The 20,336-nt window shown below is 43.7% G+C and overlaps 1 protein-coding gene and 1 long non-coding RNA gene across 5 annotated transcripts in view; one reads left to right on the top strand and one right to left on the bottom strand.

Annotated features, from left to right (window-relative positions):
- RBPJ (recombination signal binding protein for immunoglobulin kappa J region) overlaps window positions 1-5,864 on the top strand; it is a 69,726-nt gene extending 63,862 nt beyond the window's left edge. For both annotated transcript variants that reach the window (XM_019805204.2, XM_011231457.3), the window contains exons 9-11: window positions 623-778; window positions 1,338-1,441; window positions 1,597-5,864. In XM_019805204.2, the coding sequence (XP_019660763.1) occupies window positions 623-778; window positions 1,338-1,441; window positions 1,597-1,912 (576 nt within the window). In that variant the 3' untranslated portion in view covers window positions 1,913-5,864. The remainder of the gene's footprint in view (window positions 1-622; window positions 779-1,337; window positions 1,442-1,596) is intronic.
- A 10,417-nt stretch (window positions 5,865-16,281) lies between these two features.
- LOC117804453 lies at window positions 16,282-19,811 on the bottom strand. 3 transcript variants are annotated; one of them, XR_004628921.1, is made up of 3 exons: window positions 18,749-19,811; window positions 17,781-17,957; window positions 16,282-17,685 (listed from the first exon to the last, which is right to left on the bottom strand). It is a non-coding gene; the product is annotated as an uncharacterized LOC117804453 (long non-coding RNA). The 3 variants fall into 3 exon arrangements; XR_004628919.1 differs by having other exon boundaries at window positions 16,282-17,664; window positions 18,749-19,805; XR_004628920.1 differs by having other exon boundaries at window positions 16,282-17,661; window positions 18,749-19,804.
- Between the last annotated feature and the right edge of the window lie 525 nt (window positions 19,812-20,336).

Raw genomic sequence — 20,336 nt, 5'->3', positions numbered from 1 at the left:
TTCGCTCAGAAGTCTTTCAGGAGGACATCTATGACATGGGCAGATGATTTAATAGGATAATTATACTTTCTTGTGAAACTCATTTGTAAACCTCTGGAGACCTGTTTCAGAGAGATGGCCACGTGCAGCCATTCTCCTCAGCCCAGAGAAGATGGACTGTTTTGGGTGTTTCAAGGTAGGGGTAGGGGAGTGCCAGTTCACATCTCCGTTCCCTCCAGCTGAAAGTGTATGAGTTTCTAACTGCTCTTTAAGCTTGAGGGGCTCCTAGTCTCTTTCTTAAGGATCTGTAAAGGGTTTTAAATAGCTATTTACATCACGAATGCTGATCTTTTATTAAATTATACAGGTATTGGCCTACTCTCAAATGCATATTATGATAGGTATTATTTTTAATATGTCACTGAAATATTTTATAATGAAAAAACTGCTGAATGCGAGATTGCCATATTAAATATTCTGTTTGTGTTTATTTAGGGACTGGCAAAGCACCGTGTTTGGGAAGTTCATAAATTTGTACTGAGCTCTCTCCCTGTTAACTCCAGTGTACGAGTGCTACCTTGTTAAAATTGTCTTATACTGCAATGTATATAAAACTCTGTTTCAAACGTTCTTTCTTCATAAGGCCACTCCATGCCCCAAAGAACCAAATAAAGAGATGATAAATGACGGCGCTTCCTGGACAATCATCAGCACGGATAAGGCCGAGTACACCTTTTACGAGGGCATGGGCCCTGTCCTTGCCCCGGTCACCCCTGTGCCTGTCGTAGAAAGCCTTCAGGTAAGACCACTTATTCACAAGTTGACTTTTAGCTCTTTGTCACTGCTCCCAGCTCTGACTTGGTATGATTTTTATTTCACAATAAATGATTTTTCTCCAACTCTTGTGATTTGGGGATGTTGTTAATACATTGTTTCATGATTTAAAAAAAAAATAAGAGCATACTTTTATACAAGAAAATTTAAGTTTAAATCTATTTGTATGTTATCTTGAGATGTGTTTAGCTCACTTTGTCTTTATAATCATGTTATTTTTTTTTAAGATTTTATTTATTTATTAGCAGGGGGGATGGGGGGCAGAGGGAGAGGGCGAAGCAGGCTCCCCACTGAGTAGGGAGCCTAACACGGAGCTCAATCCCAGGACCCTGGGATCATGACCTGAGCTGAAGGCAGATGCTTAACCGACTGAGCCACCCAGGCGCCCCTATAATCATGTTATTTAAAAAGAAGAGTTTTACTCATTTTTTTCATAAATCATAGTCAAATGAAGAACTAATCTGTGTACTTTAATGAAAAATGAACATTTTTCTCAACATTTTCTCATTTTCTGTGAATTTCAGTTGAATGGCGGTGGGGACGTAGCAATGCTTGAACTTACAGGACAGAATTTCACTCCGAATTTACGAGTGTGGTTTGGGGATGTAGAAGCTGAAACTATGTACAGGTACTTAATGAACTTCTCACATCATCTAGAGGTTTTGATGGGGGTGGGTACATGAGAGTCTTTCCTCATATTGATTGTAACGTATCAAGCAACCTCTTTTAAGTTCCAGTTCTAAAATGTACATGGCTTCTAAGTGATTTCTATTTCCCCCTCAGATGTGGAGAGAGTATGCTCTGTGTTGTCCCAGACATTTCTGCATTCCGAGAAGGTTGGAGATGGGTCCGACAGCCAGTCCAGGTTCCAGTAACTTTGGTCCGTAATGATGGAATCATTTATTCCACCAGCCTTACCTTTACCTACACACCAGAACCAGGGCCACGGCCACACTGCAGTGCGGCAGGAGCAATCCTTCGAGCCAATTCAAGCCAAGTGCCCCCTAATGAATCAAACACAAACAGCGAGGGAAGTTACACAAATGTCAGCACAAATTCAACCAGTGTCACATCGTCTGCAGCAACAGTGGTGTCCTAACTACCGTCTTTTTGCTAGGACTTAAACTGACTTGAGTGCGGCAAAACGTTGACAAAATAAGAGAGAGAGAAAGAAAAAGAAAAAAAATGAACAATCTTTTGTGGTTTCTTGGAAAACTTTTCATACCAGGTGATAACTATTCCAAAACCCCATTACCTACAAGTGCTGATTGGAAGTGCAGAAGCCACAGTAAAACAGACAAGCAAAACATGGAAATGTACATTGGAAATCGATATTTTTTTCAGCTGTTCTTTTTGTTTGTTTGGTTTTTGTTTGGTTTTGTTTAAATGGGCAAGAAATAGAGATGTGGCTGGAATAAAAGTTAATCAAACTAGAAGACACAAATCTAACATAGTTTTTACGGACCAAGGAACTTGTATAAGCTTTAGCAAAAGGTACATTTTCACCATACCTTTTTTATATCACAGTATATAGTACACCTTTGTTACCAAATAGGTTGTTCTCCTCCCCACCCCCCCCTTTGAGCTTCTGCTCTTCAGTACATTCAAGTTCCAAGCCTGCCCACGCTTGTTTAATCTAATTACCATATTCTTCCAGGGTTGGTTTTTTATTTTTTTTGTTTGTTTGTTTGTTTTGTTTGTTTTGATTTAAGGCTGGAACGATCCTTTTTTTTTTTTTTTTTTTAAGTTGATGTCTTATGACTTTTCATGAGTCGAAATTGTTTTGATTTCAGCAAGTCAAATCTTGTAAAGGCCCGCATATTTTTTTTAAGATTATATGAAGTCTGTGCAAAAGCTTTAAAAAAAAAAAATGCCTCTGCCTTGCCTGCAATACACGCAATGTATGTTAGCTTTGTCTCTGTTCTCAGACACTGTCCCTCGTTATGTCCTTGTTTTCCTTTTTTTTTTTTTTTAAGTATTTATAGTGGTGTTCCAAGAGGTTCTAACATTTATGTGGAATTAAATGTGGCCATTTAGTCCTAAATGAATTAATGGCGCAGAACATGATGGTATTTGAAGTATTCTCTCCCCTTCTCCCGTGAGTAAATGTATCTCCATGTTCCAGGATTTGTTCAGGTCCTTTCCCCTCCCCCCGCCTCCACAAGCCCCTGATTTTGTACATAACTTGTATTATGTGTAAGTTAAACATTTTATTTTGAACTTAGAATGTTCCCAGTGATTTCATTCAGCAGGGTGTTTTCTGCCTTGTCGGCATATGACAAAAAATATATATATATCATGAGAAGTATTTGCTACCAGTTGGTGGATGGTGCCCTTATTGAGGAAAATCTCAGCAAAAGCATGTGTTTGTTTACTTTTTTTTTTTCTTGGTAGCCTAGGTCAAAACATCATTGTAACCTTAAAACAAGATGCTTTTATTAGATGACCAACTAAAATAGCTTGGAAGACAGTACTTTAGAACAGATAGTTGTGAGATTATAAAACCGCAGATGTAATTTATCTTTCTGCATCTCTCCTACCTTTCTTTGTCTTCTCTTCCCCAGTACTGAGTGTCTCTGCAAATGTCTCCTACTTAGAAAACATTTCTTTTCCATTCAGTTAAGATTTAGTTGCATTCAGGGTTGTGTGTTGGCCTCATGTGCTTGGCTCACCGGTTTCACATTTCTTCCATTCCTGCACTTCGATTATACCTTTGCTTGGTTTTTTAGAAATTGCGGCCGACTCGCTGGGCTACTTTTAGTACAGGAACCATGTGTGTAACTTACAGGACACAGTCTAGTAATACAATCATCCTTCTTAGAGTTAAAAACTACCTCTAGAATGTGGTAAGCTTTCACTGTCCCATAAAACAGGAGCCACAAGTACCTTACGAATGCAAAACTAACTTGCTGCAGTGTTTCCAGACAGAACATTGTCTTTCTGGTGTCCTGGGCGATTTTGAAAACGTTTTCATTGGAAGACTTTTTAAACGTCTTATTAGTAGCTTTTTTTGTCCCCCCAGCTATGCTGTCGTCATCACTCATCCTTTTGCTCGGACTATGTCATTGTAAATACGATTCCTAACCTCTCTAAATCACCTTTTCCTCAGTTTTCAAGGGGGAAGTCATTTGTAAGACATATTAATGGTTAAATCAAAGTTATTGTGGTTTTATCTTACTGCAAGCCTTTTTAATTACTCACAGGCTGCATTATTCTCTCTCTATAGCCTTCTCTTCAGATCTGCTCCAGTCACTAGCTTCTGTAAGCTGACCCTGCCTCACACTTTAAATCTGTTTCAGTGATCGAGGGCAGAATTGTGGCCTTATCTTTCTTTGTTTTAACTGTTTACTAGCTGCTTCTTGCAAACTGCTTATTTTCGAGTAGTATTTATTCCCTGTTGAGTCACGGAAATAGTCTACACAGTGCTTTTCATTCGGAGTGTGGAAGTATTTTCAGTGTCGCTTTCCTTTGAATGGGCCACAAGTTTCCTCCCCTTCCCAGGTTTGGTATTTAGTTATGAAACTGTGTTAAATTAACCGATAACAGATGAGATACTTTTGAAGAACAAACGATTCCTTACCTACCTTTGCAGCTCAAATTAATTTTTCAAGTTTATGGCTTTATTAAAATGAACTTTGCTTTTTTACTATTTATACCTTATTTTGGCTGTTTGTTTTAATGAGATGATTTTGAAATATTAGACTGTAAAGCCTTTTCCTGTTTGTTTTGTTTGTTTGAAAAGTCCAAGAATGTACTTACACAGGCATTTCCCTTGCTATTTTATGCCATTCTGCATACCACAAACTAAAGACTGAAATGATTTGTCCGTTGTAGCTTCTTTTTTATCAGTAGTTCTTTTGTCAGCTGCTTTAAAAAAATTTTTTCATGGATTTGTGAATTCATTTTCAGTGTGTAATTTATAGGAGCCTTGTCGTCTGGTTATGGAAGAACACAGCCCCTCCTCCGATGGCATTATTAGAGATGCTGGTCCTTTTTCCTCGTAAATGACTGTCTTAGAATGGTGACCACTTCAGTTAAAGTAGAGAACATTTGACTTTGGGGTTTTGTTTGTGTTTTTTAATTCTATTTTAGAAGCGTATCTTCTACTCTCATGAGCGAAGCTATTTCTAAAAATATGCTAGAAGCTCAGTCTGTGATCCGGTATATTTTTATTAGTTCCATTGAATTGATCACATAGATTGGGAAGGCAAGTTAAAGTCTTTAAATGTAGAATGCCCTTTTGAATTTGAATGATTTCAGAATTGAACACTAGGATAATATTTAACCTGCTGCTGACTTTTCTTCATCTGTGGCAACTAAAGGCATCCTCATTTATGTGTTAGTGAAATATTTATCATTCTTCTGCACAGACTTACTTGCGATCATAACTGGTTAGTTTTTGTGTGTTTTTTTAAATGAAACTGGTACCATCTGTGCCCTCACAGAATATTCCCAATGCAGTTTTTGAGAACTAAACTTGTCCTGTTTAACCAGATAATCCACAGGGGGGAGGGGTTCCTTTTTTAAACAAAATGCTATTCAATTATTAACCAAGTTACTTACTTTTGATTTCAAAAGCAGCTGTGTTTTCTGATGAGTACTGAACAAATGTGTGTAATTTTCTGTGCCAGACTTTTGACTTTGTTTTCAAGCACTGTAATGTGGGATGGATGATTAGAAACAATAATATATTAGGGTTTCTATTTAACCCTTTCAGGACTGAACTGTATCTCCTTTTATTAATTTTTCCCTGTGTCGTGATAAATGTTTGCCAGCATTCAGCACTGTGTTGGTCCAGATGTAGGTTTATATGCTCATTTTTAGCTTATTTCTTGTACCTTGCAGCATGCTCTACGCATTCAGTCCTTAAGGGGTTTATTTTACAAACTGTGCGCCTGTAAGGTTTATTAGCAATAAGATAGAAAATTGAGCAAATTTATACCATAATTTTGTAGAAAAAAGAATCTGCTCAGTTCCACATTTCATCCATGAGAAACCTGCAATATGGCAGTTTCAAGGAATAAATAAAAAGGAAATGTAAACCATTGTAAAAGTCTTCTGTCGAATGTGCCTGATGCATGTATGACCTTCTCTTGATTTCAGAATACTTCATAAAGATACAATTAAATTACATATCATAGTTTGTGTATTAAAAATCTTAGCTGGCTATCTGCATCACATCATAGTGATTGATAGCTATGTGAATTTCCTTTTCAGTGTTTTTAAGTATGTCACGCTTCCAGGAGAGAGAGTTTGGGGTTTTTTCCCCCCCCATAAATAAGGAAAGGGGCTTTGTCACTTAAGGGGCATATCCCCCATTTCAGGAACATTTCAAGCTACTCTCAAGCAGATGAAAGAGGATTATTCTGCAGCAGCTTGCTTTCCAATATAAAATCGTCATTTGCCGTACGAAAGAACATGTAATGATGGTTTATGCTTTTTCATAGGGGCTCCTAATCGGAGAGAGCATTCTTTGTTTAATAGGGAAACAAAGTAAAGGGGGGATGTTATGTATTTTTGAAATCATCGCAAGTTTTTATTTGACTTCTCCCAACAGAAAAAAATACGTTACTAAAGAGCTCTTGCTCTAAAAATAGTGATTGTTAAATAAGAGACAATTTAGTTGGAAGCTTTTAAAGGTGGAGATTGGTAGTGATTACTTGATGTAGAATTTAGAAGAGAGTAATAAGCATATATTATTCCTTGCTATAAATAGTACGTGAGCCCTTTCTAAGCAGTCTTACCAAAGATGCATCAAGTATATTTTCCTCTTCTTATCACTGAACCCCTAGGTGATTGCCATTTACAAAGACATAGAGGGTGAGCTACATAAGGTTCTAGCGGTAAGTGATCACAGAACGGAGTCTTCTCCTTAAAAAAAAAATCTAGGAAGATAGACTTAAACCCTGAAAAATGTTTAATGCTAGGAAATCTTGAAGGACATGGATGAAGCTGATGTATGTGAAGGTGTGCTTCATCTGGACCTAAGGGTTAGCCTAAACGAAGGTCAAGCGATAGCGCCTGGAAGAATGGACAGTCAGTTGTACACATAGTTCTTTGTGTTCAGGATAAAGTCATTTATGTGCCTGGCACAGAGATAGTAAATAGTTGAGCTAAAGGTGTTAGGCTCACATATGTAGAAATCATGACTCATCTTGGTTCACTGAAAAGGCAGATAAATAGCCTCTACTACAGAAATGGGAGAAGGTTTTGACTACAGGAACCATTCATACCAAACATAGATACAACTGTTGGGATTTACAAAATGTTTTGCTTTTTGGTGCTTTCAACTGTGTATTCTATGAAAAAGATGTTTCAAGGTAAGTATGAAGTTGAGGTGTGCATCAGGTTCTTTCTGCATAATGATTGTAGTCCTTGCTTTGCATCTCTTAACTTCTCCCGCTTTAGTTACGCATGCAAACGTGTCGGTCAGTCGATTCTAGACCTTTATCTGGTCGATAATTTCTACTGGTGCTGGACAGAGTAGGGTCACTAGTATTTATTTGAATCCCGAACTTTCCATCTAGAAGTACCCCCTGCCTTCATCATATAAAGGAGTAAAGAGTGTAAGTAGGTGGTTTCCACAGTGGCCTCTGGAGAGGTCCTTGACAGCTGTTCCTTTTACCTAGAGCTAACTTTTCTCTTTTCAAGCTTCCTCTCTTCTCTGTTCTTCCTCACCACACAACACAAAGTAATGATAACTAAGTTCTTAACATGGCATTCAGATATTTAGATGATACAGTGAAAAGTTTCGGGGAAAAATAATTTTGACTTCAAGGACACTGATTGTTACTTTAATCACCAAATGTCCTAGAGAGTTTGTTATCTCGAGAATTTACTGGTTGAGTCCAAAGGTGCAAATGGTGTGATTTTGGAGAAGAACTTCAGTTGAAGGATAATGGAATATGCGGCTGTTTGCTTAGAAACACGAATGTCCATCCCTAGTTCTGGAGTGTGCCAGAAGTTAGACTTTGTTAAGACTGGGAATTTTTAAATGGCCAGTAACAGTCTAGGCTCTGAGCTCAATCAGGGTGTGACCATTTCTGAAAATTTCCACTAAGGGCTTTTCTTAGTCTGCTTGGGGTGTCATAAGAAAATACCATGGACTGGGTGGTTTAAACAACAGAAATTGATTTTCTTCCAGTTCTGGAGGCTGGAAGTCAGATCAGGGTGCCAGCGTGGGCAGGTTCAGGTGACAACTCTTAATGGCTTGCAGACGGCCACCCTCGGAGTGGCCTCACATGGCAGAGAGAGAGATCTGTGTCTTTTCTGAAGGCCACAGTCCTATCTGAATAGGGCCCCACCCTTAAGACCTCATTCAACCTTAATTAACCTCCCAAGGACCCTATCTCCAGATGGAGTCATTGGGAGTTAGGGATGCAACATGAATGGATGGAGTGGGGGCACGGTTCAGTCCATCCATAGAAGGCTCATCCTAAAAACCTTGTGGGTTACAGTTTAAACAACATACTGGATGTCCGTCTCGATGACGGTATTTGGGTTTATAGCATCATAAGTCCTGGTTGGGGTTTCTCATAGTTAGCTAAGATGATGAATGGACTGGGAGAAGTCACTTTGGCCACTCGTAAATTGTTTGATGGCCACTATGTAATCCTCACCACAACCCTGTGAGCTCATGCCTGTTAGATGAAGAGACAAGCCCAGGATCCTGCTCCTAAGGGCCACACACCAGACTCCCAAGTCCCAGTTACCAAAGGATCAAGGGACTCGGGTTACTAGGGAGTGGTTCTGTGACAAGTTCGGTCTTAAGGAACTTTATAGGGAACAGCTGTTCCATTTCGATCCTCAGATTTTGCAGTTGAGAAAAACAGCCCTAGAGAAGTTGAAAAATCCAAACAGTAGTTCTAAGGTTGAAAATGCTTTATAAACTCAAAAGTGCTATTCAGTTGCTAGGCGTTTATTAAAATTGTTACTGTTGTTATTATGTTAATATCTCCTGGCTAACCTCTTGGCTAGTCCCCCTATCCAAGCCTTACATGTAAATCATGGGCTGAATTTTATAACCCTAGAGAGAATGAGCCTGTACGCTTCAAAACATTTTCCATCTTCCAGTTGAAGATAGTGGGTCTTCATCTAATAGGTTTAGTAATCAATTCTAACTTCAGATGTTTTTGGACCTACGATGTTGGCATTAGGAAGACCAGAGCTCAGAGACCAGGGTATGAATAGTGACTTGAGTGATTGGTGCTCAAATCAAACACCGTTCCACCAGTGATTGGGTGATTGATTCTGCAGCTCTCCACTATTCTTTTGTCCCATTTGTAAGTGGGGGGAAATGACACATAGTTATTAGGAGGGACACATATGAAAAGCCCTTAGCTGTGGTCCTGGCTCTGTTTTGCCTCAAAGCGCAGACACCTGCTGTGGTTGCCCTCGTTCGGGTTCAGGAGTCCATTTGGCTTGAAGTCTTTCAGGATGAGTGTGAGTTTGGTCCTCAAGCCCGGTTGTTGCTTACTCATTCAAGAAAACAGTGATACGACTGTTTTGCATGTAATATCTCAAAGATTTAAAAATGTACACCTTAACTGTGATAGCCATTATTGGAGTTAAAATAGTTTTTAAAGTCAGAAACTAAGACTGGTTACTTAAGGAAAGGGATGTTGTAAGAAAAGCCCACAGGATTGAAGGTACGCCTGAATCATGCTTAGAAATAGAACTCGGCAGGTTAAGGGGCTGGCTTCATAAGAGCTCTGCTCAGGGAGCCCCTGCCCCTGTGCATTCCCTGTCTCAGCCCCAAGTCATCTCCAGATGCAGCTTTGCCGATAACAGCAACTGGTCTTATGAGCCTAGGTCACTGGCACTCTCTGTGCTTTTAAAGAAAAGGTCACTTCAAAGGAACCTCTAGGGGCTCTTTGGTTCCTGTGATGAGTCCTGGACTGACAATCAGTACGGAAAGAGATAATTACCCACAAAGGAAATTGAAGTTGCCAAGGTGGGGCAACAGACGCTAGGCAATCACTCTAGAGGGCTACAAGCGATTTATTCCGTAATAAAATGTATTAAGTGTATTCTCTGTGCTAAAGGCTTTACATGAAAACATTTCTTATTCCTCAAGTCCTATGAGCCATTTTCCTAGACAGTTTTGAGAAGGATGCCTCAGATTGTGAGCCAAGTTAGGAAAAGCCCTCCCATCTCCTCTAGCCTTTTAGCCTTTTAAAAAGTTCCTTCCACAGGATAGGCTCTTGGGAACTGTGTGCTTTTTTTTTTTTTTTTTTTAACCCCCGTGGTAGCTGATAGACCCAGGACCGCTGAAGGAACTTCCTGTGCGTTTCTGCAGGTGATTGTGCAGGAAGCAGGTGGGAGATCACATGGGCCTTGTTTTGCCATAGGAATTGACATGCAAAGTGAACTGGTTTATAGGGAGCATGAAGCAGACACCCAAAGAAAACTGGGAGCACTCCCACCCCCTTACTGAGACTCAACTAGATTCCCGCCCTTGAGTTCCTAGAGGTAACCCATTATCCTTACCGTTTCCCTTCAGCGCTTGAGTTAACCTAAATAGGTTTTTATTACTTGTAACTAGTGTCCTGATATGTAAGTCTTGCTATTGTTACCTTAACTTTACCGATGAAGAAATGAAGAAAAAGGCAAGAAAGGGTCATTTGCAGGGTTCCACGGCTTCAGGTGGCAAAGCTGAGATTCAAACCCAGGCCCACTGGACCTGTAATTAGTTGGGGTAGATAAGGGCTTGGAGGCAGTACTAAAACATCTCAAGAGAGCAGAGAGAAGGTAGCATTTGAACAGTGCCTCAGAGAGTGAGGCGTTCAGGATTTTGACGGGTAAGAAGTGCTGGGGTTCGGACTAATGGAAGGCAAGGAGCTGGGAGAGTCCGGGTGTGCGCGGTCAAGGGCACGTTCTTCAGTGTCACGGGACCACAGGGGTACTAGTGGGGCATGGGAATTGGTTGTTCCATGGTATTGTATAAATAGGACAGGTTACCAGGGTCAGGTGGGAAGAATATCCAACGGTGTTAGGGGAAAAGCAGTTCACTGAGCCTCATGTCTTCCTCGTGGAATGGAGTGACCCTTCATTAGTATGTGTTCGTGTTCTTGGCCCCTGCCCCTTACTCTGTATTCATAACTTTGCTGAATTCGTTAATTTTGCTCTATTACAGCCAGCCACTGCAGACACGGCAATAAAAACTCTGCTGACGTGGAGCTTGCCTTCTAGCAGAGAGGCTAGATGTATACATAAAACTTACTTATGTACTGCACACATAGAGTTACCTAATAAGGGCTCAGACTGCACTCATCTGGAGGTCAGAGATCCTGGGACCTGACCATCGCAACAGCCCAGCAGTGTCCCGGGGTTTATATGGGTGACGACTGCTGTTGTCTGCTGGAGGTCCTGAGTATGTTATGTTCAGCATGAAGACAGGCTGTCTTTAATGAGTATGCCCCTTCTTGCTGCGGGGTGCTGTGCACACGTCACAGGCAGGTGCAGCTGGCCGAGGAACTTGTCTTGGGGTTGGCCTCAGCCACCTCGAGGTAGCCCTGCGTGGAGCTGTGGGCGAGGAGCTGTGGAAGGCGGGGCATCGAGAGAAGAGGGTGGGACAGTCCTATGTGGGAAAGCCCATCAGGAAACAGGCTGTGACTCCAGGATTCCCATCTGCCCACTTTCCAGAGGGAGAGCGCGCCCCTCCTTAGGGAAGAGCCAACCCAGCTGGAGGCAGGGATGGAGGCCGAGGCTGAGGACCACGTGAGGACTTCCGGGACCCTCGTGCTGCTCAGCAGGTGGACTCAGGGAGCCCGTTACAGCAGCCGGCCTGCCATCCCTGCTGGTTTGATTCGGCAGTGACCTCCCGCCTACACGGAGGGCAGCCAGGAGAATGGAGATGCCATGTACAAGATAGGGAAGACGGAAGGTGGGGTTGGGGGACGGGGGTCCAGAGTAGATTTGAGGTATGCTAATTTTGAGATGACTATTAGACTTCACGCTAAAATGTCAAGTGAGCAGTTAGGTGTCCAGGTCTGGAGTTCAGGGGCGCAGTCTGTGCTGGAGACACATATCTGGGAGGCCCTCCCAGGTGGACGGCGTTTAATGCCATAGCCTGATGGGATCACCAAGGAAAGGTGTAGGTAAGAAAGGGGTTCCGATACTGAGCCCAGGGCAGCACCTCTCCAACTTTATAGTCGGTCGGTGGGCGTGGGTCTTGACATCCTGCATTTCTAACGAACTCCCAGGCAGCCGTGGTGCTGCTGCCCGGAGACCCCCCACGGGGTAGCCAGAAATGGGGGTGATGGGCGGAAAGAGTGAAGTGCCTCTTTACTCCATAAAAGTGATTATGTATCACGAACATCAGTGTTTTCCAAGTCACTATGAACTCACTAATAGTGGTTTTAGATAAGCGTTACTATTTTTTTTCTTTTTTTAATTGAACTCAAGCCCAAGATAAGAGTCGCGTGCGGCCCCGACCGCTCGAGCAGCCGGCTGCCCCAAGCCTTCCTGAGTTAACGCCAAGGCCGGAGCTAAACTGTCTCTCCTCGCTCCACGCCCAACCACCGATGGGCTGGGCAGGTGCTCGTAACGGCATCACGCAGCCGGTGTAAAATCGGAGACGTCCCCACGCGGTGTACCGGCAGGCCGCGCAGGAGCCTTGGCGCCGCCACCGCGCGTCAGAGACCCCGAGCCCCGCGGCGTCCCGGAAGCTGGCGCACCCGGAAGCTAGAGGGACGGTGCACAACCCTGCGCTTGACAAGTCTTCGGCTGGAAAAACACCACCAAAACCCCTCATTTTTAAGCTCCCTTACTCCCGAGACCAATTCTGCAAGTTCAGAGAGACTGAAACGTGACAAAAACCTTCGCGAGTCCATCTTGGCTCAAGCTGGCCCAGCTGCGCGGCAGGGACGCTTCTCTGTGGCCTGGCTCTCGGGAGGCCATGTTTTCGTCCCCTCACTGTGATCTTAGGTCTAAATGACATCAACAGTATCAAGTTCCCGCCAGCGAAGCGGACTGGAGATGCAAGGGGAGCAGAGAGAGGCGAAGTAGGAGAAGCCCAGAAACGTGACTAGCCCAAAGGCGGACACACACACACACACACACACACACACGCACGTAGCCATCATACGCCACTGCCACCCCCACTCCAGCTCTGAATACGTGGTAACAGCACCAGGGGTCTCTCTGGAATGTGATGTTTAACATTTCCTGTCCTGGATTTGAACACGGGCTGTTCAAGAGCAGAGCTTCGGGCACCTATCCTGGAGTTGGGCCCACCGCGGACAGGCGGAGAAAGACGGGCCCGCGGGCACCGGAGCCCAGGGCAAGCGGACACTCCGCTCTTGTATGTTTCCCTTCCTAACCCGTGTAGCCGAAGTGGAGATATTTAAAAAGATCGAAAGCCGCACATTAAAGCATATGAAACACGGAACTGTTGAGGAAAAGTATTTGCAAACCCACCTTTTATGAGCCAGATGGAAGGCGCTTTATTACGCTATTGCTTTAAGGCTTTGGGCATCCTTTCCTCACTTCCTTGCCACAACTCATGATTCTCTCCTTTCTGAAACCCTCTTTCACTTGACTTCCAGGACACCAAGCTTTGTGGCATCTCTGTCAGTCTGCTCTGCTAGCTCCTTCTCACCTCCTCAGCCTGCAGACCTGGGACAGTCCCAGGGCAAAGTCCGGTCCCCTCCTCTTCCCCAACTACACTCCCCCCACGGTGATCTGTCCCCCTCTCATGTCTACATGGAGACGACCACCCACATCCTCTTTCCTGCCCAGACTTCCACCTGCGCTCCAGAATTGTGGATATACCTGCTTACTCGACATCTGAAGGCTAACCTGCAATTTCCTCCCTTACCCCTTTTCCCCCTTCCCTAATCCTCACCTCTCCTCCTTCCCCAAGCCCATCTTCCCCTTTAGGTAAATGGTGCCTCCATTCTTCCAATGGCTTAAGGAGAAAACTTGAAGTCAATCTTGATTCATTTCTTGCTCTCACATCCCACATCCTGTCCATCAGCAAAGGTAGCCAAGAACTCCTTCAAAATACATTAAAACTCTGACCGTTTCTATCACCTCTACCAGCACCACTGTGAGCCAAGCCACCATTGGCTGTCACGTGGGTGATTACAGTCATTTTCTTTTTTTTTTTTTAAAGATTTTATTTATTTATTTGACAGGATAGAGACAGCCAGCGAGAGAGGGAACACAAGCAGGGGGGAGTAGGAGAGGAAGAAGCAGGCTCACAGCAGAGGAGCCTGACGTGGGGCTCGAACCCATAACACGGGATCACGCCCTGAGCCGAAGGCAGACGCTTAACCGCTGTGCCACCCAGGCGCCCCTACAGTCATTTTCTAACTGCTCCTCCTGCTTCCTCCCTGGCCCTCTTAGAGGGATTCTTTGAAAATGTGTCCCTCTGCTGCTTAAATCTGTCCATTGACTTCCCATCTTGCTCAGAGTAAAATCCAAAGTCCTCCTCATGACCCTCACCTGCCTTGCTACTCTTGGTCCTCATCTTTCTCCCTCTCCCTGGGCCCACTCTATTCCAGACACAGTGACTTCTTTTGTCTTTCCTAGATTTCATCCAACACGCTCTCACCTCAGGGCCTTTGCATTGGTGGTTCCCAGGTCTCAAAGAGCATCCACTATTTTTGCCATAAGCATCTTTGCCGTGGACATCTTCGCTGCATAACTAATTGGCTATAAGGCGATTTTGCCATAAATTAATAAAAAATAATAACTGGTTGACTGTTAGGTTTGACAGTTTGGTCTCATTTCCCCATTGATGCAGCACTCCCATTTTTATATAAACCTTAGCCTTCATAATGGTCTGTACAGTGGTACAGAGTTTTGAACCCACATTTCCCATAGAACTTTGGGACATATGACAATATGCCAAGAATAAAAACAGTGCAGAGAACTTTCAGAATGCAACACAAAACTCAATTACACACACGTATCCTAGTATATAACAACTGATACGTCTCTTAAGGAAGAAATTTTAGCGATGAAAAAAATACAATACTGAACAAGGAGACAAATCAACAAGCAAAAAAATGTAATACTATGAACGAAAGACGTCAAAGACAAGTGTTTAGGTAGAACCCACAAAATAAAAACTGTTGTTTGTGCATTGCTGTGAATCTACACACATTTCAATTGTACTAAAAAATATTTTGTATTTTGCAATAAAGTTTTTAACTTTGTTATTCATTTTTCTCACGTCATTATGTTCTTTTTAATGAATGTCCCTCTCTGATTTTTCATGGTTTTATCTTTTATGGCAAAATTGCCTTATGGCCAATTAGTTATGTGGTAAAAATGCTTGTGGCAAAAATGCTGAACAGTGAAACTACGGAGAACCGTCTGGAACACTCTTCCTCTGATGTCCCTAAGATCTATGCCGTCACTTCCCACAGGTTACCATCTTTATACACCTTATGCAAAACTGTACGTCTACTCCCTATGCTCTCTGTACCCTTGATTTGTTTTTTATTCACTGTGCTTATCGCCACCTGACACTTTGTGTATTTACTTGTCAACTTGTTTATTTCTTTTTTAAGATTTTATTTATTTATTTGACAGAGACAGAGACAGCCAGCGAGAGAGGGAACACAAGCAGGGGGAGTGGGAGAGGAAGAAGCAGGCTCATAGCGGAGGAGCCCGATGTGGGGCTCGATCCCATAACGCCGGGATCATGCCCTGAGCCGAAGGCAGACGCTTAACCGCTGTGCCACCCAGGTGCCCCCAACTTGTTTATTTCTGTCCACCAACCAGCATGAAAATTCCTTGATCAGGAGCTTTGTTTTGTTCCTTGCTGTGTCCCCAGACCCTGGCATGGTGCCTGGCCCATAGTAGTTGCTCAGTAAATATTTGCTGAATGGAGGACTGTTTCTTAGTCACACTGCTGGGTGGTGTGTCCAATCTACCTTGAAAACCCAGGCTTATGTTTTAATTCAGAAGCTTGGTAAAGAATGACTTATTCTGGAAGTCTAGAAGTGATGGGAAATACTCAAGACCAGAGACACAATGCAGAGACAAGAATATCAACAGTGGGAATGAAGGGATTCTTGGCAGCCAAGAATATGGGATAATAAAAAATCGATTTAGTGTCTTGGGGAGTTTTTTTCAATGAAGATTTCCATTATTAGGTAAAAGGAAGTGGGAAGGGCTTATGAACTTTGGTGCTTTGGTGGAATTTTCTCCAGTGTTTTTTCNGGGCGCCTGGGTGGCACAGCGGTTGAGCGTCTGCCTTCAGCTCAGGGCGTGATCCCCGCGTTGTGGGTTCGAGCCCCACCTCAGGCTCCTCTGCTATGAGCCTGCTTCTTCCTCTCCCACTCCCCCTGCTTGTGTTCCCTCTCTCGCTGGCTGTCTCTATCTCTGTCAAATAAATAAAATCTTTNTCGATTTAGTGTCTTGGGGAGTTTTTTTCAATGAAGATTTCCATTATTAGGTAAAAGGAAGTGGGAAGGGCTTATGAACTTTGGTGCTTTGGTGGAATTNGACTTAGTGTCTTGGGGAGTTTTTTTCAATGAAGATTTCCATTATTAGGTAAAAGGAAGTGGGAAGGGCTTATGAACTTTGGTGCTTTGGTGGAATTTTCTCCAGTGTTTTTTCTTTGAAATTTCTTTCCCTCCATTGTCTCTGTTCTCTCTTTCCAGAATTCCTACCAGTCAGATGGCCCTCCCAACCCCATCACCCTGACCAATTCTTTAATTTTCTTGTCTTTCATTCTTTGTTTTTCATTACTTTGTTTTTTTATTCCATTTTTCAGAGAGATTTCCTCTACTTTTTCTTTTATCTTTCCTCTCCATTTTCTCATTTGGCTCTATTTTTTTTTAATTTTCTAAAGCTCTTGTTTTTTCATAACATCCCCTTCTTAATGTCTTTTATGGATACAATATATATATTTTTAATCTCCATTTTAAGAGAGTTTCTGACTCAAGAGGTCTGGGTTGAGCCCAAGAAATTGCACTTCTAATGAGTTCCTAGGTGATGCTGATACGGATCCAGGGACCCCAGATTGGGAACCAAGGGTCAAGAACTATCTGCCCACATCTGTCTTTCCTTTGTAACTTTACCTCAATTGCAATTTGGTATCAAAAAGTAAAGGAAGGAAGGAAGGGTGGGAGGGAAGGAGGGAGGGAAGGAAGGGGTGTAGGGAGGGGCCTGGAATGCAGCTAAGAAGCTCAGAGGCCAAGATACAAACATTCCTTTCTTCCAAAAGTCACCTTTGATGAACTCGAATCTGTAGTTGAAAGAGCGCGAACATGGATTCAGGACATCTGCATGTCAGTCCCGGTCTCTCTCTAACACATCGCCTGGCCCCTAAAGTTCCCCTAAACTCTCTGGCCTCTGTCTCCTCATCTGTAACGTGGGGGGATTGTCACAGATGGTAGCGGAAGATTCCACGGCCACCTGTCATCAGACGGTGGTACTATTTGCGGAGCTCTCATGTGCCACAAACTATGCTGCTTTACCCCCGATCTTAAGTTCAAAGCGCTCAACAACTCTGGAAAGCAGAACTTCTTATTCCCATTTCATGGAGGAGGAAACTGAGGCTCAGAGCGACTAACAGGTCCAAGAGCGGATCGTCAATCACGTCAGCGCTGGGGGAAGGCAGCATGGCAAGGGTCACAGACCCGGGCTCAGGGTCAGGTTTTGCAGCTCTCCTATCTCGCCGTCTTGGACTCCTCACTTGACTTCTGTAAGCTTCAGTGTTCTCATCTCTAAAGTGAGGATGACGACATCTGCCTCACAGAGGTCGTTGATAAATGTAAAAATGCAGTCGGATGCGGCAGGTGGCTGGCATGAAGGAGCCATTCGCCTGGTGCTGCATTCGATCTGGGTCTCGTGGAGACTCAGCGACGCTTTTCAGCGGAAGGCAGCCTGCTTGGAAGAGAAAAGGCAAACCTGCATTATGTGTGAAGACAACTGGCTTTTCACCCACCCACCCACCCCACCCCCGAGATTTATCAGCTGGTGGAGGGGTGGGGCAGGGGAGTTACCTGCGTCAGAACAACCATCTGGTTCTCTAGTAAGAAGGGCGATTGCTCCGTGTTCTCAGCCTCCCAGAAACCACGTTTGTCATCTTGAATTAGGCTGCACACGATTCAGGATGCCCCCCGGGGTAGCAGAGAATATAAAAGCGAACTGCGAGGGAAATGAGGCAGATTTCTCCATCTCTGCCGGGGAAACAGACACTCTGTTAGGATTTCGAATTCCTGCAAACACCGAGGCATTTCAACCCACAGATGGTTAGAGAGGGGCTTGCTTGCTTGCTTTTCTTTCTTTCTTTTTTAGTTTGTTAGAATAACTTTATTTGCTTACACTCAAATTTATAATTTTTATAGTCTTACACATATAACAAATATAATATTCGCTTATTTGATTAGTTAGTTCAAATAGAATAAGAACGTGTGCCTGCATTGTATTTTTTTTTTTTTTAGAGAGACAGCCAATGAGAGAGGGAACACAAGCAGGGGGGAGTGGGAGAGGAAGAAGCAGGCTCATAGCAGAGGAGCCTGATGTGGGGCTCGATCCCAGGACCCTGGGATCACGCCCTGAGCCGAAGGCAGACGCTTAACCACTGAGCCACCCAGGCGCCCCCTGTATTGTATTTAATGTTAACAATTAGGAAGACATGGCTGTTTTTTAATGAAACCTATAATACTGAAACAATCTTATTTATCATAAAGTGAATTTGAAAAATATTTCTATATTCCCAGGAATTTTAGGAATATTTAATTTATATAAGCAATTATCTAAACCAATTAGAATAAAGTTTCCTCAAGGGATTTTATAAATGAATTTGGTAACACCATCTGGAGGAGGGAAAATATCACACATAACAGACAGACACAAGTAGAGATTTTATGGTTTTCATTCTAAAATTTTAACCATGAGTCAGGCATAAACACCAAATCCAATTCTGATAAAAATATAAAGAAGGGCAGAGGCAAAGACCAACACTTACACACACAAGAGAGGGGCTTTCTAAGTGGAGGGGAATGAATCCTGGAGCAGAAGGGATGGCGTGGAGCCTCCAAGGACACCGTGCAGAGCAGAGACGGGCTGAGTTAGGACTGCCCTGTAGCCAGAAGGTCAAAGACAGAGACACGAAAGAGCCTCTGAGCCAATCAATGATGGGTGCGGGAGGTGGAGACCGTGTCGGGGCTCTCCGTCCCCAGCAAGAGCTTTCTCACTGCAGGGGAGGAGGCTGCCTTCCCTGGGGAACAGGTCAGCCACCAGCAAGCATGTTTCCAAACAGCTGCACTGGCTCTTCTGTCTCCGGGAGTCTGAGGGTATCCTTGTCCGTGCAAGATAAGCCGGTGTTCGAGGGTCACACAGGTGTGCAGGATCTCACAGATGCCCAAAGACCGGGTTAGGGCCCCGGCATCCGGGTGTTCTCACGCTGGGCAAGGACAACACAGAAGCAAATAATGAAAACACCGCAAAACAAAAAAAGTTTCAAAAGCAAATGTTGACATTAAACAGAAGTCTCCTTTGAACCCACAGGAGGACATGTGTAGCCAAACACAGGCCCGACTGTTGGAGTTCCTGTCTCAGCGGCGGAGCCCGAGCAGATTAGCGATAATGACTCTTCATTTATTTTTTGAGATAATGCAATTACAGGTTGATTATAAAACAGCAGCTCGGCGGGTCTGTTTGGGGGCGCTCGGCTGCAGCCCCAGGTGGGCTGGCTCAGTTGTGTGTGGCATCTCTCTGTGGCTTCCCCAGCCTGCCCCCAGCTCCTGATCAGGGCACGGTGAGAGAGAAACTGCCACATCCGAGCCTGGAGCCTGGCGCCTGAGGAAGCAGGCCCAGGGGAATGAGATTCTCTCCCAGGGCCCTGCTCAGCCTCTTCCTCTCTAAAGGCCAGTTTCTATAAATGTCCTTGATTCTGGAAGGACAGGGACCTGGGGGCAGGGGACAGGGTAGGAAGACCAAGCCAGAACTTGCCTAAAGCCAGGGCAGAGCAGAAGAGTGGTAAGAGCTGGGGTCCGGGTCCTGGGCATAGCCGCCCCGAGGTGGACAGAGAGAGAGAGGCCACTTCCATATCTTGAAGCAGCTCATATGTTACAAAGTGAAAGCATGACCCTCTGATCCCACACTCAAGGCACTGAAAGCACAAGTCTGGGCAAAGGCTTGTGGATGTTTAGAGCAGTTGCATTGAATAATGTCCCCAAACTAGAAACACCCCAGTTGTCCATCATCTGGTGAAAGAATAAACAAACTGGTCCATCCATATGTACTGGGTTGAATGGTAGCCCCTGCCCCTAAAGTTATATCCACATGCTAATCCTTGGAACCTGTGAATGGGACCTTTTTTTTTGAGAAAGGATCCTTGCAGATGTAATTAAAGTAAGGATCATCATAGATTTTGGATACTAACCCTTTATCAGATATGTCATTTGCAAGTATCTTCTCCCATTCCGTACGATACTTTTCCATTTTGTTGATTGTTTTCTTTGCTGTGCAACAGCTTTTAATCTTGATGAAGTCCCAATAGTTCATTTTTGCTTTTGTTTCACTTGCTTCTGTCAACCTGTCTAGTAAGAAGT

This window comes from Ailuropoda melanoleuca, chromosome 11, assembly GCF_002007445.2.
Source record: "Ailuropoda melanoleuca isolate Jingjing chromosome 11, ASM200744v2, whole genome shotgun sequence".
Taxonomy (NCBI): domain Eukaryota; kingdom Metazoa; phylum Chordata; class Mammalia; order Carnivora; family Ursidae; genus Ailuropoda; species Ailuropoda melanoleuca.
The sequence above is the reverse complement of the archived record's forward strand: the minus strand, read 5'-3'. Positions and strand labels throughout refer to the sequence as shown.